The sequence below is a fragment of the Carlito syrichta genome, unplaced genomic scaffold, assembly GCF_000164805.1.
Source record: "Carlito syrichta isolate Samal-C Ts95f unplaced genomic scaffold, Tarsius_syrichta-2.0.1 Scaffold287509, whole genome shotgun sequence".
Lineage (NCBI taxonomy): Eukaryota > Metazoa > Chordata > Mammalia > Primates > Tarsiidae > Carlito > Carlito syrichta.
This window is the reverse complement of record NW_007231605.1, coordinates 255,493-280,106: the sequence shown is the minus strand read 5'-3', so window position 1 is coordinate 280,106 and position 24,614 is coordinate 255,493. Positions and strand designations below refer to the sequence as shown.

General features: G+C 37.8%; 1 protein-coding gene across 6 annotated transcripts in view; it reads left to right on the top strand.

The window, feature by feature from the left end:
• The window catches only part of HP1BP3 (heterochromatin protein 1 binding protein 3), a 41,651-nt gene extending 18,140 nt beyond the window's left edge, over positions 1-23,511 (top strand). For 5 of the 6 annotated variants that reach the window (XM_008052787.2, XM_021709855.1, XM_008052788.2 and 2 more), the window contains 8 exons: positions 1,080-1,223; positions 3,055-3,135; positions 4,591-4,745; positions 9,964-10,054; positions 16,065-16,224; positions 18,283-18,394; positions 21,123-21,251; positions 21,739-23,511. In XM_008052787.2, coding sequence (XP_008050978.1) covers positions 1,080-1,223; positions 3,055-3,135; positions 4,591-4,745; positions 9,964-10,054; positions 16,065-16,224; positions 18,283-18,394; positions 21,123-21,251; positions 21,739-22,033 — 1,167 coding nt within the window. In that variant the 3' untranslated portion in view covers positions 22,034-23,511. Of the gene's footprint in view, positions 1-1,079; positions 1,224-3,054; positions 3,136-4,590; positions 4,746-9,963; positions 10,055-16,064; positions 16,225-18,282; positions 18,395-21,122; positions 21,252-21,414; positions 21,437-21,738 lie in introns of all 6 variants that reach the window. The other variant, XM_021709856.1, reaches the window with a different exon arrangement.
• Positions 23,512-24,614: the final 1,103 nt, after the last annotated feature.

The window sequence follows — 24,614 nt, the reverse complement described above, 5'->3', positions numbered from 1 at the left end:
TGTTTAGCCTTTCCAAGTATTTCACTTGATGCCCACTCAGGCTGTATCTGAAGTAACAGGACTATAGTGAGGATGGAGAAGGATCCAAAATCTTAAAATAATGAAACAGAAGATTAAAACAACACAAGGGAGGGACCCAAGAATACCAGAATTATCTTTTGGAGTGTGAGCCTCTTGTAATACAGGCTTCCCCCGCTAGGTAATTGTTCTAGGAACCCATCAGCATCAGTGTACCAACTAGCATTGTGAGGCTGCATTCAGCTTCAGTGGATTTTTTTTTGGAGATTCTTTCAGCAATTTGCTCATTTCATGATAGATGATTTACGAGTACGCCTGCCCACACTGCTGAGTATTCAGCCGTTTTTGACCAAAAGTCATGTGACCCCTGTGCCTCACTTTTCCTTTTCACCCAGTCTCATCTTGAGTAGGGGACCCCAGCTGTCAGTGATAGATTTGTTCTGCTTTCCTCATTTTGATGCTAAATATAAAATAGAATTAAAATGGAAAGAGGCTTTCAATAACACACAGAGTGTTGTTTATGTGTCGTATGGGCTTTTGGAACAGTTTTTTTTTTTGAGTTGGAGTCTCACTCTGTCGCCCAGGCTGTAGTGCAGTAGCCTGCTCATGGCCACTGCAGCCTCGACCTGCTGGGCTTAGGTGATCCTTCCACCTCAGCCTTCCAAGTAGCTGGAACTACAGGCACATGAATTTTTTTGATTTATTGTAGAGATAAATCTTGGTTTATTGTAGAGATGAGATCTCGCCAAGTTGCCCAGGCTGGTCTCTAACCCGTGGGCTCAGGCAGTCCTCTCACTTTGGCTTCCCAAAGTGCTGGGATTATAGGTGTGAGCCACCACATCTGGCCTTGAAAAATGTTTAGCTATTACAGAAATATTTAGTAATTCTGTATTTCTCCATAGCTATTATGATGTTATCTGAAGTGCTGTTCATTTTTCCGTACCATTATTATCCATTATCAAGTTTACTTCCAAAATTATTTTGAAAATGTCAGTTTCTGTATCTAATAAAAAACAACTAATTTACAGTAACATGTATGGTTTGATAATTCTGTTTTCTAGGCATGTTTCCAGAAAAGTGGTGCATCAGTGGTTGCTATTCGAAAATATATCATCCATAAGTATCCTTCTTTGGAGCTGGAGAGAAGAGGCTATCTTCTTAAACAAGCTCTGAAAAGAGAATTAAATAGAGGAGTTATCAAACAGGTATCAAACAGTTTTTGGTAATAAGATCATTTCATGGAGTCCATACTTAGTAACATTTAGATTTTTTGTTTCTTTTTTGTTAAAAACAAGTTATATGATAAAATGCTTAAGCCTAACCTAGTTTTATTATCTGAGGCTAGATTTCAAATACATCTGTGCCTGTTGCCTTTATAGTTAGCTGTTCTTCTACAGAGCAGAAGCAGTATAATAGTGTAATTTTTTTCCTAGCTTATTATGTTCTTAATTGGATTTTCTTTGAGGGCTGCTTGTGCTTGAAATCACGTAACACTGTAGATGAGAACTAGGGTTAAGGAATCCTGCTGTTGCAACAACAAAAATGATCATTGCTTTTGTCTTAGATTTGTTAACTTTAAAGCCTAACTTATATGACTAGAAGTGTTACCATTATAAATTAGCTTTTTATAGAGACTCACCGTTTAACAGATAGGTATTTAAACTATTAAAACCTGTTAGAAGCATCAAAGAAGCCAGAGTGAATTGAGACTAGTAGTAGAACCAATATTGATTTCAGGCATAAATCTGTTTTACATAGTGCATGGAAGCATTGCTTAGAACTATAGAAATCTAAAGCTAGAATGGACTTTATCTGATCTTGCCCACTTCAGAGGTCTTGAGTGATGAAATAACTACCAGGGTCTCTTGGTAGTGGCAAAGATGGTTCTGAGAACTAATTCACTGAATTCCCAGAGTTTTGTTGCCTTTTTTTCTATACCTTTCTGCCCAGTTTGATTAGTGTAGAATTCTGTGCCACTCGGGCATTTAAACTCTGCTTAGGAACTTTCAACAAATACTTAATTTCACAGTATTATTGCGTGACTCTGGTATGGTTTTGAGTCTTCTTTGGGCAGGTGCTTGGGATGTTCTATTTAGTAAGACAGATTCCTGTTCTGTGGAGCTTATAGTCTAGCTTTCTCAAAATATTATAAAACTGATATTTAAATGGCCTTTCAAATGATAATTGAGTAAAAGGTCTTACCTAGCCAATATAATTATTAGAGACAAAGCCTCATCCTCTAACGTAGCATCAGCATATATAGTATCAGCATAGCTTATGAGATAACTTTGTGAAAATTTAGTTTGTGCCCTAGTTTTGCCTATGTGGGCAGACCCTTCAGTTTGATGCTTAAGCAACTGTTAATCACCTAAGAGCTTTCAGCCTGATTGCTACATTGATAGCAGTATGGGCAAACCTAAGTTGTGGAGGACTTTGATTATTGTGAATCAACCTTAAAGTTATATGCAAGTGCTTTGTAAACCGTGGAAATACATGTTAAGACTTACATATATCATCATGTGTAGTGCCTAAGAAATTATTAGATAACTTTTCCAATATACAGTAATAATCCGTAATTGGCAAACTAGAGCTATCTTCCGTCCAAAACGTGAAGCGTGTTCTCCTTTTCCCTAAGAGAGATTTTGTCCCTTTCTTCCATGGAGCATCTGTGGTGCTTCAGTTTTTTTTTTTTTTTGCTTTTTTTGAAAGGTCGTAGTAGGCTATTTAACCTACTATCATAGTAGCATTCTTCCTCAGTTTTGTAGATGAGAAAACAAGAGCTCAGAGGGTTAACCAGGTTGTCCTGTATTATTCAATAACAGCTCGTTGGGTATGTATTATAAATGCAGTTTCATACTAAGTCTCTTAACTCCTCATTCACTGTTCTTTTGTCTCTGAAATGTTAAACAGCACTTTACATTAGCTCTTACTTTACCATGCCCTGTAATTCCCTTAGTCTAGTGTAAAGTTATAAATATGAATACCAAAATAACTTAAAAATTAATTTTTTAACTTTAGAATTTTTATTCTAATTAGGTAAAAGGAAAAGGTGCTTCTGGAAGTTTTGTTGTGGTTCAGAAATCAAGAAAAACACCTCAGAAATCCAGAAACAGAAAGGTAAGAAATTGAGCACTTTGATATTATTATACTATTAAAAATACTTACTATTGAGTGTTTGCTGTGTGCCTGCCACAGTGCATAGTTCAGCCTTCCTGCTGAGACCTAGCGATGTTATAAGTAATTGCCCAGCTGATGAGTAGACTAGTTAGAGTGCACATCCGAGCACTCCAACCCTGTTAAGTCCATGGTCCTAATTGCCTTACATTGAATTATGGGCAGCTGTATGAATCATACTGCTTTTTGTGAAATATCTTTTAAACTAGAGGAGGTATATAAGTACCTTTTTGCCCAAAGAAGACTCAAAACCATATCCAGAGCCAATTTTTCTTCTGGTTTTTGTTGTTGTAAATACGCCCCTTTTCCCAAGGCATAAAATTCTATATGTGTAAAGTATTTCTCAATAATAAAACTAATTATCTAATATTTCATCTATGTCAGCAGTGGAAATAATGAGTATCTATACCTTTGTTTCTTCAGTTTTCAACATTTTTGTTCTTTTTTCATAGAATTTTATTTATTTATTTATTTTTGGTTTTTGAATATAAGTCTCACTCTGTTACCCAGGCTGGAGTGCAGTGGCAGGCTCACGACTACCGTAGCCTCGACCTGCTGGGCTTAGGCAATCCTTCCTCCTCGACCTTCCAAGTAGCTGGAACCACAGGTATGTGCCACCATGCCTGGCTAGTTTTTTTGATTTATTGTGGAGACACAGTCTCGCCGCATTGTTCAGGCTGGTTTCAAACCCCTGAGCTCAGGCAGTCCTCTTGCCTCTGCCTCCCAAAGGCCCGGGTGAACCACCAGGCCCGACTAGAATTTTCAAATACTTTCAAAATGAACTTCTGGCCAGGTGCAGTGACTCACACCCATAATCCACTTTGAGAGGTCAAGACAGAAGAATCACTTGAGCCCGGAAGTTTAAGACCTACAACATAGTGAGACCTCGTCTCTACAAAAAATACAAAGATTAGCTGGTCATGGTGGCATGTGCTTGTAGTCCCAGTTACTCGGGGGTCTGAGGCAGAAGGATCCCTTGAGTACAGGAGGAGGCTGCAGTGAGCCAGGACCATGCCACTGCACTCTAGCCTGGGAGACAGAATGAGACCTTGTCTCAAAAAAAAAATGAACTTCTAAGCAGTATTTTCTGGTGCTATACTTCATGCTTTTGTTATTGAAGGCTAAGAGTGAATTAAGACCTTTAAATAAAGTACATTCCGTTTTATTTTTACACACACACACACACACACACACACACACACACTTTAACTCTGCATTTTAATTTTCTTTTATCTCAAAGAAATTGCTGCAGAAGTGACTTTACACCACTGTGGATTTGTTTGACTATGGGAAAAAAATGACAGTTTTGTATTTGTCAGTCAACTGAGTAGACCCCTGAGTTATGTATAGGAGCATTTATATTCTGTAATAATCATAATTTATGGTATTACATTTTAGAAGAGAAGCTCTGCAGTGGATCCAGAACCACAAGTAAAATTGGAGGATGTCCTCCCACTGGCCTTTACTCGCCTTTGTGAACCTAAAGAAGCATCCTACAGTCTCATCAGAAAATATGTGTCTCAGTATTACCCTAAGCTTAGAGTGGACATCAGGTATGAGCCATCGACCTGGACTTTAACACATGGTGTGTTATTTCTTTACCCTCTTTGTCATGAGATAGGAGATACATTAGATATTCAAGAAGGATTACTTTTAGTTGAACTAGGAATAAAACCTTTCTTGTGGGTTTTATTTTTTTGTCCCATTATGTTTTCCTTTTCATTCCTTCATAATTTAATTTTTTTAAAAATCCAAACCATATATTCTAAGATCCTGATAGAGTAACTCTTTTCGTGTTGTCAGCTGTTAGAATATATAATATTGAACTCTATCTTCTCAGGTACTCATTTTTTTTACTTAGAATTATAGCAAAACATTAGCGAATTCAGGTGTTAATAACTTTTTATACAGAAATAGCATTTTTTAAAATCATTTCAGTATGTAATGTAAAATTTAGAGAGAATTTTGATAGTAATTTATTAGTAAAAATAGCCACTTAACATTTGTACTGAGCATTTAGGTTGTCACATTTGCTATGTTGTGGATTTATGCAGACATACTAATTTGTCTAAATTTATAATACACAGAGCTTGAGTTTTGTGTGTGTTTATATGAGACCTTTCTTTGTGATGACGTTTGGAAAATTGTATTTGATCCAGAGTTCTTTCTGCAGAAGACTACTGTTATGAATGCATGTTGTCCTGATATAGTTTAGTAACAGATTTTCTTATTACTGAGGCATGTTGCTGAAACTGCTGGGGTTTCAGTCTAGAAGGCACATTGTCAGAAAATCACTTATTGGTCATCAGAGTGCTCAACTGAAGAGTTAGTGAAATAGTGCAAAGAAGAGGAAATTATAGAAGTAGAAAATTTTAAAATAGAATTCTGATATTTTAATGCTTCTTATGCCCTAAATGTGATGGTAGTGGACAGACACAACTATGGATCAGAAATGCATTATTAATGCTTTTAAGATGGAAAGACATTTTATTTTTATCTCCTTTTGTTGTCTGCTTTTTTGGTGAATGGAGACCATGTCTTCTCCCAGTTTTTTTTTCTTTTCTTCTACTCTACTTTTAAGACAGCATGTTGCTGCAGATGTAACTTTACTGTATGTTTTTTGTTTGTTTTAGTTATCTAAGTTTATGATTCATACTCTATGGTTTTTGTTTGTTTTATTTAGACAGGGTCTCAATCTGTTGCCCAGGTTGGAATGTAGTGGCACCATTATAACTCACTGCAACCTCAGCTCCTGGGCTTTTCCTCCTGCCTCGGCCTCCTGAGTAGCTGGATCTACAGGCGTGTACCACGATGCTCAGCTAATTTTTTAAATTTTTTGTAGAGATGGGGTCTTGCAGTTTTGTCCTGGCTAGTCTCAAACTCCTGGGATCAAGTGATCCTCCCACCTTAACTTTCCAGAGTGCTGAGATTATAGGCATGAGTCACCACATTCATACTCTTTGTCTTCTGCAACATATTCTATCATCATCTTATGTTGAAACAAAATTTGCCTGATAATAGATGGGTTGTCAACCCAAAGGAGGCCTTTTCTTACTTCTTTTTTGAGTTGGAGTTTCACTCTGTCACCAGGCTGCAGTGCAGTGGCGTGCTTACAGCCACCACAACCTCGACCTGCTGAACTCAGGCAATCCTTCCACCTCAGCCTTCCAAGTAGCTGAAACCACAGACGTGCTACCATGCCCAGCTAATTTTTTGATTTATTGTAGAGAAGAGGTCTCACCCTGTTGCCCAAGCTGGTCTCAAACCCGTGGGCTCAGGCATTTTCTTGCCTCTGCCTTCCAAAGTGCTGAGATTACAGATGTGAGCCACTGCTCCCAGCTATGAAGACCTTTTCCAATTATGTTTTTAATTTTTCTTTTTCTGCTATGAGACCATATTGATTTTCTCTGTCTCTGGTTATAGTACAGTCCTGTCCTATACATGCTTAACATGAAAATTCAGGCATACTTGCTTGACCAAATAAAAGAGTAAGAAAAATATAGTTTTAAAGTCTGAGTTGTCTATACTTGCTGTGTACAATTTCTTCCCTTCGATTTTCTTTTAAAACCCACTTCTGTCACACTTTATCCTTACCACTTTACCTGAATACTGCTTCCTGTCAGCATCCACATTGCAAATTTCAGTGGCCAGTTTCTAGGCCCTTAACTTTCTTACTACCCTCAAAACTGACATTTGATGCAACTGATGACTTCCACCTGCTTGAAGCGTTTTCTTCACTTAACTTTCTGATTTTCTTCTAACCTTTTTACCTCCCCTTTCTCAGTTTCTGTGGTTTTCTGGTTCACCCCTTAATGTAAGGGTGCCCTCTGCGTTACTTACGCTTAGGCCTCTTGTCTTTTCTATACACACTCACTTGGTGATTCTTTCCATTTGCAAAGCTTTAAATACTTCTTTACACTATTCATTCACAATTATATGAATCTAGCCCATACCTCCCTCCTATCTCCAGACTCATATATACAGATGCCTGTTCAACATCACCACTGTGATGTCTGACTTAAATGTCCAAAACTGAACTTTTGATTCCTGTTCCCCTCCTCACAAAAAGTCCTGCACCTCCCACATTATCTCCATCTCAGTTAATGGAAATACCATTTTCATAGTTGTTAAAGTTACAAACCCTGACTTTGTGCTGGTTGCTTTATCACACACCTATATGTAATCTGTAAGCAATTACTTGGCTCTGTCTTTAAAGTATATCAATAAACAGACAGCTTCTCATCACCACTACTACACTCTCTTCCTAGCCACCGTCCTCTCCCCTGTGTTAGAACATAACCTCCTAACTGCTTTTTTTCATGCTCCCCTTTAGTATGTTCTTACCATCACAGTAAGAGTGAAACTTTTCAAAAATAGTCGTTAAATCATACCACCTTTCTATCCAAACCCTTCTGTGTCCTTCTAGTCCCCTCATAGTTAAAGCCAGTGTCTTTAAACAGCCTGTAAGGTACTATACATCAGGTGCAACTCTAACCTAAACTACTGCTTGTCCCTCCCTCACTGGCCTCAGCCTTTCCATTTGGTATTCCCTTTGCCTGCATGATTTTTCTTCCGTAATCCACTTTAGTGTTTTCTTTAAGTTTTTATTCTAATGCCTGTATTGACTGCTTTATTAGTAGTAGTAGTATTAGTTTGACTTATAAACAGCAGTAGTTTATTTCTCACAGTTCTAGAGACTGAAAATCTGAGATCAGGATGCCAGTGTAGTTAGGTTCTGAGAGGGCCTCCTGGGTTGCAGGCTGCTGTCTTGTATCTTCATGTGGCAGAAAGAGCCCATATTACTTGTTTAAATGCTTTATTTTGGAAACTTTCAAACATACAAAAAAGCAAGAACATAACCATTGTACTAATATCATTCTTAACAAAACTGCCAATTTCTGAACATTATAATTTGCAGTCCATATTTAAATGCCCCCAGTTTTCTCCAAAATGTTTTTGAGTCAGCACCCTAATATGCCCACACATTATTGTATTTGAGTGATAATGGTTAACTCAAATCTTGCCCCTTCTCCAAGTCTTTTGATCCCTACTTCTTTTTCTTCATAGCATTCATCATGTTGTAACATACTGCATATTTTAATTTGCTTTTTAAAAATTGCTTGTCTACCCATTTAGAATGTCAGATTCCTGAAGGCCAGTATTTTGATTAATATAGTTCATTATTGTTCCCCTAGAGACTAGCACACAGTATATGCTCAGTAAATATTAGCTGAATAAATTAATGGATGATGTCGGGGCAATTCTTTTGACCATTTCACTCAGGGAGCATATACCTTGTGTAAGATAAGACATATATTTCTGTTCCCATATACTGGAGGCTGTAGAGCATTGTGGTTTAGAGCATAGGCTTTGGAATCAGACCCCTTAGGTTTAAATCCTGATTCTGCCATTTTCTGCCTTTGTATCTTTGAATAGCTTACCTCCTTGTGTTTTGGTTTCCTTGTTGGTAAACAGTGTATGACTCTCATAGGGCTTAAATCTCTTAGTACATGTTAAGCACTTAGAACAGTCCTGGCATCTAGTTAAGTGCTCAACTGATTTTCTTATTAGTCTCGGGGTTCCAACTTGTTTCTGATGGTATGACTATCACACCATGCTAAATATGGTTCTAATGTGTAAATACATAGTTTTTTATAGAACACATAAGTCATCTTAATTTGATAACTAATTTTTTGCAACCCTATAGGAAGAATTGGGCATTTTGGGAATACATGGAGACTTTGGATTGGCCTTTAAGAAGATGTCTTTCAATATTGCTAGGGTGGACTGGGCGTGGTGACTCACACCTATAATCCCAGCACTTTGGGAGGCAGAGGTGAGAGGATTACCTGAGCCCACAGGTTCGAGACCAGCCTGGGCAACTTGGCGATACCTCGTCTCTACAATAAATAAAAAAATTAGCTGGGCATGGTGGTGCATGCCTGTAGTTGCAGCTATTTAGAAGGCTGAGGCAGAAGGATTGCCTGAGCCCAGCAGGTCAGGGCTGCGGTGGCCATGAGCATGCCTCTGCATTCTAGCCTGGGCGACAGAGTGAGACTCCAACTCAAATATTTATATATATATATATTGCTAGGGTAATTCTGTCATGTGGTATTAGAAATCAAATTTTTAAATCTAGTCCAAGTATAAGATGTAACTCATACTCTTTTTTTGGTTTTTCTCTTTCTACTCATACCAAGAAATGAACAGCCCAAGATTCAGTTTTATGTCCTATGTGTTTTCTCTAAACTTACTAATTTCTTTGGAGACCTCTTAGATTCTTAACAGTTTCAACTCTTTCTGAGTAATTTTCAGAGTCTCTTGATATTCTTGATTTCATCTATGCATTCCTTTTTTTTCATCCATGCATTTCTAACAGGCTAATGTTTACATTTTGCCTCAGAGAACTCCAGAGTTGGAGAGACTTTAAAGATACACATCCATTGCTTGATTACTCAATGTGGTCACTATTACGGTCTCATGGTAATAAATGTTGGGTTTTTGGAGTGCCCTGGCAATTTCAAAATTGGTTCTGTGTAACACATGGTTCTGTATATGCCAGTAATGTCTCAGTTTCTTTACTTGAAAAAAATTTTTACAGTACTACTGGTTACAGGATGCCAGCAATTTGTTATTACTTTTCTGACCATTTTAACAAAGCACTACGTATAATGGGAATCAGAACTTTAGAGTTGGGAATAATCCTGGATCTATTTCTTTAAATTTTTATTTCACTGTTACATTTATTACTTTTTTTGTTTTTCTCTGCAGGCCTCAGCTGTTGAAGAATGCTCTGCAGAGAGCAGTAGAGAGAGGCCAGTTAGAACAGATAACTGGCAAAGGTGCTTCGGGGACATTCCAGGTTAGAGACCAAAGGCTTGGGTGTAGAGACGTGATTCTCGAAGTTTTTGGTTTCAGGATCTCTTTATACCCTAAAAACTTATTGAGAACCCCAAAGAGCTTTTGTTTATGTGTTTATACCTGCCAGTATTTACTCTATTAGAAATTAAAACTGAGGAAAATATTTATTAATTTATTTTAAAATAGCAATAGTAAACTCTACATGTTAGCATAAATAATACATTTTTAAACAAAAATAACTTTTCCCTCTCAAGTTGTTTTAATAAGAAGAGAGGCACTGTTTACATTTTTACACATCTTTAATGTCTAGCTTAATAGAAGACAGCCAGTGTCTGTTCCAGTACATTTTGGGTTACGTATCTGAAGAAAATTTAATCCATGCAGAAATATAGTTAGAAAAGGGTGGGATATTTTAAGAAAACTTTCAGTTGGTTGTGGATATTATACCAAAACTTAATAAATGGTAGTTTATTTTTAACAGGTTTATTGATATGATTTACATACCATAAGATATGCTCATTTTAAGTGACAATTTATAATTCAGTTATTTTTAGCAAATTTACAGAGTCATACAATTATCATAATTCAGATTTAGGACTTTTTTTTTTTTAGTTCACAAAGCTAGTAAATGAAAATTTTAGGACATTTCTGTTACCCAAAAAAAGATCCCTTATGCCCAATTACAGTCACTCCCCATTCCCACCCTCAGCCTTAGGTAGTCTGCTAGACTACTTTGTCTCTCTAGATTTGCCTTTTCTGCACATTTACAGATGGAACCATGCAGTATGAGGTCGTGTGTTTGGCTTCTTTGACATAGCATAATGTTTTTTAATTTTATCCGTGTTATACCAGTACTTTGATTCTTTTTGATTGCCAAATAGTATTTCATCGTATGGATCTAACTATCCAATTATGAGTTGATGTACATTTGGATTGTTTCCACTTTTTAGCGAATTACAGATAACACTGCTTATGACATTTATATCCAAGTTTTTGTGTGGATGTGTGTTGTTGTTTTTTTTTAAAATATTTTTTATTATGATGTTGTGGGGTACAGTTAAGGGTTAGGCATACAATTACGTTTCATTCAGGCACCCTGTTGATAAGAGGTGTTTCCCTGTCCCCAGACAGACAGATATTTGCTACTGTTAATCCCATCTCTCCCCCCCATAGTTTCCTAGTACTGTCAGTCATTTTCTTATAGTATTACATTGGATACAAGGTCCATTATATGAGTGAGAACATGTGATACTCGGATCTTTGTTTCTGTGAGAGGTCACTCAGTATTATAGACTCTAGTTCCATCCAGGTTGCTGCAAAATTCATGATTTTGTTCTTTTTTATGGCTGCGTAGTATTCCATCGTGTATATGTACCACATTTTTTAAATTCAGTCCTCTTTTGATGGGCAGCATGGTTGCTTCCAGGTTCTTGCTATTGTGAACAACGCTGCGATAAGCATACGTGTGCAGGTATCTTTTTTATAGAGTGATTTGAGTTCTTCAGGATATATTCCTAGTAAGGGGATCGTGGGGTCATATGGGAGGTTGATATTTAGAGCTTTTAGGAATCGCCACACTACTTTCCGCAGAGGTTGCACTAGTTTACACTCCCACCAACAGTGTAGAAGTGTTCTCTTTTCGCCACAGCCTCTCCAGCAGCTGTTATTTTTTGAGTTGTTGGTAATTGCCATTGTGACTGGAGTTAGGTGGTATCTCAGTGTGGTTTTGATTTGCATCTCCCTAATGATTCGTGAGGTTGAACATTTCTTCATGTGTCTGTTGGCTGCTCGGATGTCTTCCTTTGTGAAATGTCTGTTCATATCTTTTGCCTATTTTATAATGGGGTTGTTTGGATGTGTGTTTTTAGGACCTGCTGGGTCATATGGTAAAGTGATGCTCTACGAAACTGGCAATGTGGCTGCACAATTTTACATTCCCACAAGCAACATATAGGTACAAGTTCTCCATTTCCTCATCAACATTTACTGTTCTCTTTTTTATTATAGCCATACTAGTGGATATGAAGTGGTATCTCATTGTGGTTTTGATCGACATGTCTGTAATGACTACTGGTGTTGAGCATCTTTTCATGTATTTAATGACCATTTGTTTATTTTCTTTGTCTATTCAAAACTTTTGTCCATTTTTCAAAAATGGGCTATTTGTTATAAGATTTATTTATTCTCGGTAAAAGTCCCTCATGCAAATATTTTTAGCTATTATGTGACTTTCTCACAGTAGTATCTTGAAACACAGTAACTTTGATGAAGTTTACTTGGCACTTAAAAAAATTGCTGGCTATGTGCAGTGGCTTATGTCTATAATCCCAGCACTTTGGGAGGGAGAAATAGGAGAATCACTTGAGCCCAGGAGTTCATAACCAGCCTGAGCAACAAAAGGGAGACCTCCATCTCTGTCTCTCTACCCCTGCACAGTTTTTTTTTTTTTTTAAGTAGTCAGGTTTGGTAGTGCATTCTTGTGGTCTCAGCTACCTGGGAGGCTGAGGCAGGAGGATTGCTTGAGCCCAGGAGTTTGAGGCTGCAGTGAGCTAGGATTGTACCACTGCACTGTATCCTGGACAACAGAGTGAGAGACCCTGTCTAATAAAAGAAAAAAGAAGAAGAAAATTTGTTTTCTTTAAAGAGTTTTATACTTTCTTTTATGAGTTTCATAGTTTTGACTCTTATATTTAAGTCTATGACCCCATACTAAGTTTTGTTTACTGTATGGCATGTGAATGTCCAGTTGTCCTGGCACTATTTATTGAAAAGACTATCCTTTCTTCATTGAATTACCTTGACACCTTATCAAAAACCAATAGACCATAAATATAAGGGCTTATTTCTAGACTCTTAATTCTGTTCCATTGGTTTATGAGTCTTTTATTCCAGTACCACACTTGTCTTGATGATTGTAGCTTTATAGTAAGTTTTGAAATTTGAAATTATAAGTCCTCTAATTTTTTCATTCATGGATTATTCTGGGTCCTGTGCATTTCCATACAAATTTTAGAATCTGCTTTTCAATTTCTGCAAAAAAACACACAAAAAAACATAAAACAGCTAGGAATTGGCAGGGATTACATTGAACCTATAAATAAATTTGGGGAATTACTCTCTTTACAGTGTTGAGTTTTCCAATCCATAAACACTGAATATCTCTTCATTTATTTAATTTCTCTCAGCAGTGTTTTGTAGTTTTCATTGTATGAGACTTGGCTTTCTTTTGTTTTTTGTGGGGGTTTTTGTTTTTGTTTTTGTTTTGAGTCTCACTGTTGCCTGCACTGGAGTGTGGTGGCTTATAGCCACTGCAGCTTCAACCTGCTGGGCTTAGGTGATCCTTCTGCCTCGCTCTTCCAAGTAGCTGGAACTACAGGCATACACCACCACGCCCAGCTAATTTTTTGATTTATTGTAGAGATGAGATCTCACCAGGTTGCCCAGGCTGGTCTCGAACTCTGAGCTCCGGCAATCCTCTTGCCTTTGCCTCCCATAGTTCTGGGATTACAGGTGTAAGCTACCGCGCTTGGCTGACTTTCTTTCATTAAATCTATTTCCAAATATTTTATTCTTTTTCCATGCCATAGCGAATGGTGAAACTGTTTTCTTACTTCTTATTTTCAGATTGTTCATGCTAGCCTATAGAAATAGAATCAATTTGACTGTTGATCTTACATCCTGCAACCATACTGAACTCATTTACCAGTGCTAGTAGATTTTTTTTGTGGATGCCTTATAATTTTCTACATAGAAGATCATTTGTAAAAAAATTTTTAAAAAAAGGCCATTTTATTTCTTCCCTTCCAATCTGAATTTCTTTTAACGTCTTTTTTCTTGCCTGATTGCTGTAGCTAGAACCACCAATAGAATGTTGAATAGAAGTAGTAAGAGCAGACATTCTTGCCTTGTTCCCCATCTTAAAGAGAAAGCATTCAGTCTCTCACCATTAAATTAGCTATAGATTTTCATAGATGCCTATTGTCAGGTTGAGAAAGTTCCCTTCATGTGTATTACTAATTTGTTGGGAATTTTTATCGTGAATAGAGCTGTTGGATTTGTCAAATGCTTTTTCTGCTTCTATTGAGATGATTGTGTGACCTGTGTTCTTTATTCTGTTAATATCATCTGTTATATTGATTGATTTTTGTGGTGATTTCTTAAAGGTTAGTTGCTATGTGGCACCTGAAACCGTATCAGTGAACTTCTGGTACTCTCTTTCCTTAAAATTCATTGGTATGTCTTGAACTTTCACTAGATCTTTTAACTATGCATTGATCATTTGGAAAATATTGGCTCTCTTGAGTTATGTAAATTTTCCAAATGTTGGCATTTCATCATATAATAACAACAAAAAAAATCACAATCATTTATATCAGCCACTGATCTCATAAAGCCAGTATTTAAGTATTGGGAAGATAACAAGAACAGGGTGATAGTCTTCCACAATTTAAATTTTCTCTTGAGGAAGTCTGAGGCAGAAGAATCACCTGAGCCCAACAGGTTGAGTCTGCGGTGGCAGTGTGCATGCTACTGCACTCCAGCCTGGGTTAGTGTGAGACTCTGATGAAAAATAAATAAGTTTTCTCTTGAAAGGTTGAATTTTATCATTGTGACATTAAATACTATTGCTTTTCTTGAAGTGACAGACTCATTTAATTCATTGTCAAAATACTGTCTACCCTCTACCCAAGTCTGAATAACCATAGTTTATCAGTTATTTCCTCGAGTAAAAAAAAGATATTCCAAGAAAAATACAGCTATTTCAGCTCACAACTCGATCGCGAGGATGCTTTTCCTGAAGACCATCATACCTCCACATGTAGCAGATACACTTTGTGTTCTCCCACTTTCACCTCACAAAATGTTAAAAAGATACACACTCAAGGGTTGAGATTTAATAAAATAATTTTTACTACTTTATCAAGGGCATTCATAAGTGATTTAGTACTTTAAGCCATAAGTGTATAGCGGTAAAGAAGACAGTACATTGTGTGACTTCGCCTTGATCTGTGGTAAGGTGGCAGCTGTTTTATCCACCATTGTTTCTGCAACATCAGTGCAAATGTCAATACTGTGAAAAAGGCAAATCACATCTTAATTTTTTTATAACAATGGTTTTAACCTTATGGATCCTCTGAAAGGCTCTCAGGAACTCCACAAGGTTGTGAACCTCTCTTTGAGAACCACTATTGTAGAGCATACCCAATTTTCTCTTTTTCCCTTTTGGTCCCCAGCCTTTCATCTTCAAAATGTACTATGTAATTTTCTGTTATATAACTACAGCTGACGCTTGAACAACACATACAACTTTTGACTCCCCAAATCTTAACTACTAATAGGCTACTATTGACCAGAAGCCTTACTGATAACATCAAGTCAACTAACTCATATTTTATAGTATGTTATATACTGTATTCTTACAGTAAAGTAAGCTACAGAAAAAAACATGTTATTAAGAAAATCATAAGAAAAAGCATCCTTCCTAGTCACTAAGTGGAAGTGGGTCATCATAAAGGACTTCATCCTTGTGTTTACATTGAGTAGGCTAAAGAGGAGGAGAGATTGGTCTTGTCTCTGCAGAGACACAAGAAAATCTACATATAAGTGAACCAGCACTCTTCAAACCTTGTTGTTCAAGGGTCAACTGTACTTCATTTTTCAGATTCAGAAAAAAGAAGTATTCTCAAATAAGAGTCTTAAGTTATTGGGAACATAACAGCTAACCTGCTTACTGGGGTGAATCTGTTAGTATCTTTGGGTTAGGTTGTCTACTGCTGTTTTGGGGTGCATGGGAAGGGTAATGGAGAAAATATCCACAGGAGGGTTGGGACTTCTCAGTTACGCTGAATACCTAGTGAATGGGAAGAGAAAGTCCCTAATCTGACAATTTATTGTAAAACATATCTGTGCTAATGCAGGAACTCCAACCCACCTGGTGCAGAGGAGTCTTGTCTTGACCTGCTTTGGGAGAGTGTTGTCTTGATGCTTTTCTCTTCCTCCTTGGAAAACAGCTGAAGAAATCAGGGGAGAAACCCCTGCTTGGCGGAAGCCTGATGGAATATGCAATCTTGTCTGCCATTGCTGCCATGAATGAGCCGAAGACCTGTTCTACCACTGCTCTGAAGAAATATGTCCTAGAGAACCACCCAGGGACCAATTCTAACTATCAAAGTAAGACTATCAAAGTGTGCATTTAACTGGGATTAGGGGAATTTTCTTTTGGAAAAAATCCTAGAAATCATGCTATTAATGTCAAAATAGGCTGGACATGGTGGCTTATACCTATAATCCTAGCACTTTGAGAGGCTGAGGCAGGAGGATCACTTGAAGCCAGGAGTTCGAGACCAGCTTGGACAACATAATTGAGATCTTGTCTCTACAGTGAAAAAAATTAGGTGAGCGTGGAGGTGCATACCTGTAGTCCCAGGTACTTAGGAGGCTGAGGCAAGAGGATTGCCTGAGCCTAGGAGGTCAAGGCTATGGTGAACCATGATTGTGCCACTATAGTCCAGCCTGGGTGACAGAGTGAGACCTTGGCTCAAATAAATAAATAGATGTCAAAATACTAACTACTGACTGCAAACCAAGAGGGAATAGCTTTACAAATTTAATATTTACAAAAAGAAAAACAATCAAAACATTCTCAATTTATAGTGTCTGCTGATCAGAGGTTGATTTTATTTTCACTCTGAAGATTTTTTCAGTATTTATTTTTATTGTAAGTTAGTAAAATCTCTAGATTCAGAACACCTCTCAATTACAGTATATTTTGACTACTTCTGAATATTTAGCAAAACATGTAATGTTACCTTGAAACCAAGCCAGGATTTTAGAATACTTATTACTTGTTGAGATCATTTCTTATTGACTTAAGCCCTATTAAAAAATACCTTATTTCAGTAATGTATCTTTACCTTAGGAGGTAGTAATTTGAGATTAGACACCGTGCCTTATCAGCATTATCACATGTGGACTGGTGAGATTGGATGATCTCTGAACTACTAGAATCAGCACAAAGATGTAGGGTGAGGAATGCAGAAATTTAAGTAACTAACAGTGAAAGCAAACTATATATTACTTTTAATAAAAAGATAATTTTGAAGTCTTAATAATTGACTTTTAACATATAAGCAATATGTTTTTTAACATTATGAAGAAATGGTTCCTGAGCATTTTCTTACCTAATTTGAAAATTGATACTTTTTATCTTTTCCTACTGTACATAGTATCCTTATATATGTATGTGTGTGTGTGTGCGCATATATATATATATATATATATATATATATATATATATGCACATGTTGACCATTTTAGACTATTTTATGATTTTTTTCTGTTGACCAAGTGTTTTAGAGAAGATGAATTAGGTTAACAACCTTTTCAGCTTCACTGAATTTTTTTTTTTGTGTTGAGGTCTCATTCTGTCACCCAGGCTGGAGCTGAGCTTAAGTGCTCCTTCTGCCTCAACCTTCGAAGTAGCTGGAACTACAGGCATGTGCCACCATGCCTGGCTAATTTTTCTTGATTTATTGTAGAGATGAGGTCTTGCCAAGTTGCCCAGGCTGTTATCAAACCTGTGGACTCAGACAGTCCTCTCACCTCAGTCTCTTAAAGTGCTGGAATTATAGGCGTGAGTCACCGTGCCTGGCCGACCAGTTTCACTGATTTTGTAGCTGTTTTCTAGCTACTGAATCAACATGAAATATATTTTTGACATATTTTTGTAAGAAAGATGAGAACCAAGGCCTTCAGGAGCCACAATATTGTCTTGTTACTGTTTCCTGATTTATGAGGAGTTGGTTCTGTTAGTCTTTATAAGATAGTCTGCTAGATGATTATCAATACCTGTAGGTACACAACAGATGTTTAAGTGAATGGAAGTAATGAGATATTTTATCTTAGGTCTGCTGTTAACCATGTGCTAAGTGAACATGGTTTAATTAACTACTAACTCTTCCGGGCTCCTATTTCCTCTTCTGTGAAATAAGGAATTTCAACAGTCTCTGATGTCTCTTTTCATATAATTTAATTCTTGCCAAATTTATGGGCACTAAATAAATGTTTAATGAATTAGTTAATACCTTTGACCACAGAAGAGTCATTTAGCACATGTCAGTTACTGTATGTTGACAGGACATTGAGTTGGTTGGCATTGCATTGTGGTTGAGGGAATTACCAAATCTGAATAGCTAGATAATTTTATTCATTCCTGAATTTTTTGTTCAGTGCATTTGCTGAAGAAAACCCTACAGAAATGTGAAAAGAATGGGTGGATGGAACAAATCTCTGGCAAAGGGTTCAGTGGCACCTTTCAGCTCTGTTTTCCCTATTACCCCAGGTAAGCACTCTGCCTGCAATAGGTCATTGTAAATTTAAAATCTGATCCTGGGTTACAGGATTAGTTTAACCTATTTTACCCTTATTACTGTTAGAGTTGTCCGTTCTTCCATATAAGAGGGAGATTGGTTCCAGGACCCCCTGCATACTCAAATCCACGTGTACTCCTGTCAATCCTTTAGAACCTGCATATCCAAAAAGTCAGCCCTCCACATATGCCAGTTTTGTATCCTGTGAATACTGTATTACAGTCTGCATTGGGATGAAAAAATCTTCATATAAGTGGACCCTCACAGTTCAAAACCATGTTGCTCAAAAGACAACTGTATTTGAAAATAAAGACTATTTAAGGCCAAAGTCTCAGCACTTTGGGAGGCTGAGGGGAGAGGTTTGCCTGTGCCCCGGGGTCCAAGACCAGCTGGGGCAACTTGTTGAGACCTAATCTCTATAATAAGTATTAAAAAAAAAATTTAGCTGGGCTTGGTGGCACATGCCTGTGTTTCCCACTACTTGAAAGCCAGAGGCAGAAGGATCATCTGAGCTCAGCAGGTAGAGGTTGTGACCGTGAGCATACCACTTACTACACCCTGGGCGACAGAGAGGGTCCAACTCAAAAAATTAAGACAAAGAAAGGAAAGACTGTTTAAGTCAGTATTTGGGAGCAAAAGGTTTTTATTATTATAACAACAGGAGAGTTTGACCTATCTCATTTGAGCTTACTGTTAGTCATTTGTTGCTGAAATTAGGCATTGAATTCTTTGAAATCCTTAGATGTCATTGGTCATTTTGGTGTTCATTCCCTTTTTATCATGTAAATGATGACAGAAAATTTAGTAGAGTATATGTAAGTGTTAATGGTCCAATACCAAGTGTGGAAAACAATGACTGTTTCCAGAAATCTTCTGCCTTCTTGCTGTAGAGACAGAGACACTTATTTGAAAATGTGTCTCTTGTATACAACTTTATTCATTGAAACAAAAAATGTATTGAGCATCGCCTATGGGCCAAGCATTGTTCTGTGCACTAGTGCTATAGTCTTATACTTTGATTTCCAGTGAAGTGCCCTGACTTGTATCACTAAGACCCTATTTTAGCAAGACTTAAGTGTAACTTTCTTATTCTTTGTGTACAAACGTGTTACTTGGCTGAATGCATACTGTAAGAATTTTTCAAACATTAAATTTAACTCTCAAAGCCACACACAATCATTGTTATAATTTGCCAGGCACAGTAGTATGATCCCAGCTACTCTGGAGGCTGAAGCGGGAGAATTGCTTGAGCCCAGGAGTTCAAGTCCAGCCTGAGCAACATAATGAGAGCTCATCTCACATATGTATGCTGACCTCAGTGGCTCACACCTGTAATCCCAGCACTTTGAGAGGCAGAGGCAAGAGGATTGCCAGAGCCCCATGGGTTTGAGACCAGCCTGGGCAATGTGGCGAGACCTTGTCTCTACAATAAATCAAAAAATTAGCCAGGCGTGGTGGCATGTGCCTGTGGTTCCAGCTTACTTGGAAGGCTGAGATGGAAGAATCACCTGAGCCCAGCAGCTTGAGGCTGCAGTGACCGTGAGCATGCCACTGTACTCCAGCATGGGTGACAGAGTGAGACTCAGTCTCAAAAATATATATACATTGTAATTTAAGAATGTAGTAATCAAAGGAATCAAGATTTCTAATGTTAAGGGCAAAGAAGAGTTAGGGGATCTTTGCTGAATTTTTCTCTAACTTTGAAGATATTTAAGCCTTTGAGGTCTCTTGCTGGTATCATGAGGGCAAAAAGTGTGTACTTCTATACAGACTGTTCATTGCTATGTACATATTGGCTAATACAGTGCCAGACACATGTCAAGTTTACATAATTGTATACTAAATAAATGTTTAAGAGTTGATTTTATTAAATGATGGGACGAAGGGAATAAGTTATGCTCTGGGACTTATAGATTATAACTTTGTGTGTTCATAATAGGCTAAATTGTAACCTGATGTATGTAACTTACCTTGACATTTTTGGAGGAGGGTAGGAAGAAGTGAGGAATGTCCATGGAATAATATCCAAGTTCACATTCTTTTCTTTTTTGAGTTGGAATCTCACTCTGTTGCTCAGGATGGAGTGTAGTGGCACCATCATGGTTCGCCATAAACTTCGACCTCTAGGACTCACTTTCTACCTCAGCCTCCCTAGTAGCCGAGACTACAGGCATGAACCAGCATGTCAGGCTAATTTTATTTTTTTGAGTCATAGTCTCACTCCGTCGCCCAGACTGGAGTGCAGTATCAAATGTTGGACTCAGGCAGTCCCTCTGCCTCAGCCTCCCAAGTAGCCGGAACTACAGGCATGCACTACCATGCTCGGCTAATTTTTTGATTTATTGTAGAGTCGAGGTCTTGTCAAGTCGCCCAGGCTGCTCTTGAACCCCGTGGGCTCAGATAGTCCCTTCACCTTGGCCTCCCAAAGTGCTGAGATCACAGGCTTGAGCCACTGCACCTGGCCCATGCTAATTTTTTTATTCTTTTATAGAGGTGAGGTTTCATTAATGTTGCATAGGCTAATCTTGAACTCATGGGCTTAAGCATTCCTCCTGCCTAAGCCTCCCAAAGTATTGGGATTGAAGGTGTGAGTTTCTGCACCCAGCAGTTCATATTATTTTCCTTGTCCTATATGGAACTTCTGTTTTACTTGTTCTTTTTCTGTTTTGTTTTAATGCCGAATCTTTTTTTTTTCCATAGCCCAGGAGTTCTGTTTCCAAAGAAAGAAGCAGATGATTCTAAAGATGAGGATGAAGATGAAGACGAAGATGAAGATGAAGAGTCGTCAGAAGAAGATTCTGAGGATGAAGAGCCACCACCTAAGAGAAGGTGTGGAAAATCCCTTCCTGTGGGGAGGATAATAAATAAGTTAGAGCTGAATTGGTGGTACTAATAGGAAGGGCTGAAGATAGAAAAATATTTTAACAACTCAAGATCCTTCTCAAGTTCTCTGTATAACATTTGGATTTCTCTTCTCCCTTGAAAATTCAAGGGCTCTGAACTTATGAAGCACTGTGAGTACATAATTTACTTTTTGGTCAAATCTATACATATGCATAGCTTAGTTATTCAAAGAAAAATAATTCCATATTTTCCTAGGAAAATCATCATGGAATTATGTGTAGACTTTTATGAATTGGTTGAATTCTTATACAACTTTAGTAAAACCTCTAGTAAAAAATTCAGTCATATTCCTGTTTTTAACATAGATGATGTCTTTGTATGCTATTTCTCTTTAGGACAAAGCATCTGGTTGTCTAAGCAAAGCGAATCTTCTGTACTAAGTGTGATTGCTTTTGCTCTCTGGTTCTCATAGGTTGCAGAAGAAAACTCCAGCCAGGTCCTCAGGGAAGGCTGTACCCATGAAACAGAGAGGGTCTAAGCCTGCACCTAAAGTCCCAGCTGCCCAGCGAGGGAAAGCCAGACCCCTCCCCAAGAAAGCCCCTCCTAAGGCCAAAACTCCTGCCAAGAAAGCCAGACCCTCGCCCTCAGTTATCAAGAAACCTAGTGGTGGCTCTTCAAAGAAGCCTGCAGCCAATGCAAGAAAGGAAGTAAAATTGCCTGGCAAGGGCAAATCCACCATGAAGAAGTCTTTCAAAGCGAAAAAGTAAATTTCATAGGAAAAAAGGGTATCATGATGAAATTCAAAATCTTATTTTCTAAGGTCAGTGTGCATTTGTTTTAGTTTTGATGCTTTTAAAATTACATGATTTTCCTCTCTCGGGAGGGAATATAAATACACCAGTGTAGGCATTTGTTAGCTTTAGGTGCTGTTCTTGGTGCCCTCCTTCTCCCTCATCATTTTAATTTCTGCAATAATCCCCGACTTTTCCTAAACTACGTAATCTATACTTGTCCTTTTTGCTTTCCCTACCCCCAACTCCCCCCCCCTTTTTTTTTAAGGTCAGCTTTGCCCTTTTTTTCCTTCCAGTTTTATCTAAGCAATTACAAAGATTTTTATATTTGTAGAAAGCATCAAGAACAGTATGCTGGTCAGGTGCTGGAAGTAAATAGGCAGTATAGCACTGACTGAGTTGTAAAGCCTCCTGCCTGAAGACTTCAGTTATAGTTATAATAATTCATCTTATTTATAAAAACCACTCCACTAACCCTTTCTCTCCAACTATAGAGAAACAGACGTCTTAGCTTTGGGAATAGGCCAAAACCAGTATGATCTCATTAGATTTTTAAGATGTATGACTCCTTTGGGCCACTTTTCACATTGATCAATTTCCAGGTATTTTTCACTGGCCCAGAGTATTGCATTCCCTACCAGCAAGCACAAGTTCTCTATACCACTTGGTTTTTGACTGAAGGGGAAGTATAGAAATATATTGAATCTGTGATTTCTGGTATCACCTGTGTTACCAAAAATCAAAACAAATCTTGATCAAATGTTGAAATATATTTTTTAATATTTGGAGCATGAATTGTGTTGCTTCCTGTTTGCCTTTTTTAATAAGGAAATGTTGGAGAGTTACATCAATGCTAATGTAGAAACGTTGAGTGGAAAAACATACAATATGCTAAAATAAACTAGATTTCACATTCATCTGTGGGTTCTTTTCCCCTCCTTTCTTTCCACAGTACTTTTGATATCAAGCAAGTGGCTTCCTTTTTGAGATATTAAAAAAAAAGGTAAAAAGCAAATGAAGCCCAACTACCTAACCCTTTCTTATTTGTATTTGTTTTAGTATCGTGAAGTTGTGTTAAATAGTACTAGCTTTCTACTTGAGAAATACTGATTTCTGGTTATCATATTTCTCTTCCCTGTGGCACTTGACATTTTAATTGTCTTAAAGTTTTTGGAGTACATCTTCTGGCTCCTCGAGGACTGCCAGAGGCAACAGATGTTTGTTTCTTATTCATTCCACTTGCATTGTCTCCTGGGATCCCTTCTGTAACCTAAAGTGTGGCTGGGAAATGGACTTGAGAAGATTGGCTTGAATTCGATCATAATCATGTGTGGTCCCATCATGAGTTCATTGGAATTTGTGTTGCATGTAAGGCAATCTTTCCTGTTGTAAATCTCCTTTTTTTATGTACATATATTTTGAAAAATATGAATAAACATGAAATTTTAAAAGCTGCTGAGCTATAGCTTATATTTAGAAGTATCTAGTATGTCCTCCAAAGCAGCTAAGTGTTGCCCTCACTTTGAGTATTTTCTTCTTGCAGTGGACACCATCGCTTTCCTTTTTAAATACAGATTCCAGTTTATTTGCCTGTGAATTCTTATATTGATGGTAAATGATGTTTCTAGAAATGCTGAATGCTGTTTAATGAATCAAAGGATAAAACATTTTATATTTTATCAAGGACTGTTTTCAAGATCAGGGAGTCTAGTCTTTTGTGTTCAGTGAATTTTTAATGTTCAGCTAAGTCCTTGGGCTAGAAAAATTGCAGCACTACAAAAGATAACAGGTAAACCTTAGAGGTATCATTCTAGAAAGTAATTCTGATTTTTTTTGGTGCTATTTAGCAAGTAATGTATTTTACCAGTGTGAGTGTTAGGTGCCTATGCTCAGAACTTTCTATGCTTCTGAAATCAAAAGTTGGAGGCCTTTGGTAGGTTTCTTTGTTTTATTTTATAACTTTTAAAAAGATTTACTAGCCGGGCTCGGTGGCTCCCCTGTAATCCCGCACCTTTGGGAGACTGAGGTGAGTGGATTGCCTGAGCCCGCAGGTTTGAGACCTGCCAGGGCAACTTGGCGAAACCTCATCTCTACAATAAATCAAAAACTAGCCGGGCATGGTAGCGCGCGCCTGTAGTTCCAGCTACTTGGAAGGCTGAGGCGGAAGGATCGCCGGAGCCCAGCAGGTGGAGGCTGCGGTGGCCGGGAGCAGCCACTGCACTCCAGTCTGGGTGACAGAGTGAGACTCCAACTCAAAAAAAAAAAAGATTTACTTAAAAACCGGGTGTGGTAGCATGCATCTATAGTTCTAGCTAACTTGGAAGGCTGAGGTGAAAGGATCGCTTGAGCCCAGCAGGTCAAGGCTGTGGTGGCTGTGAGCATGCCATTGCACTCCAGCCTGGGCAACAGAGTGAGACTCCAACTTAGATAGATAGATAGATAGGCAGGCAGGCAGGCAGACAGACAGACTGACTGAATAATCACCTGGGGGCTGGATTGCAATTCAGGCCCTTAAGCAGAGGTTAAGAAGTTTAGATTTTTTCTTTTTTTTTTTTTT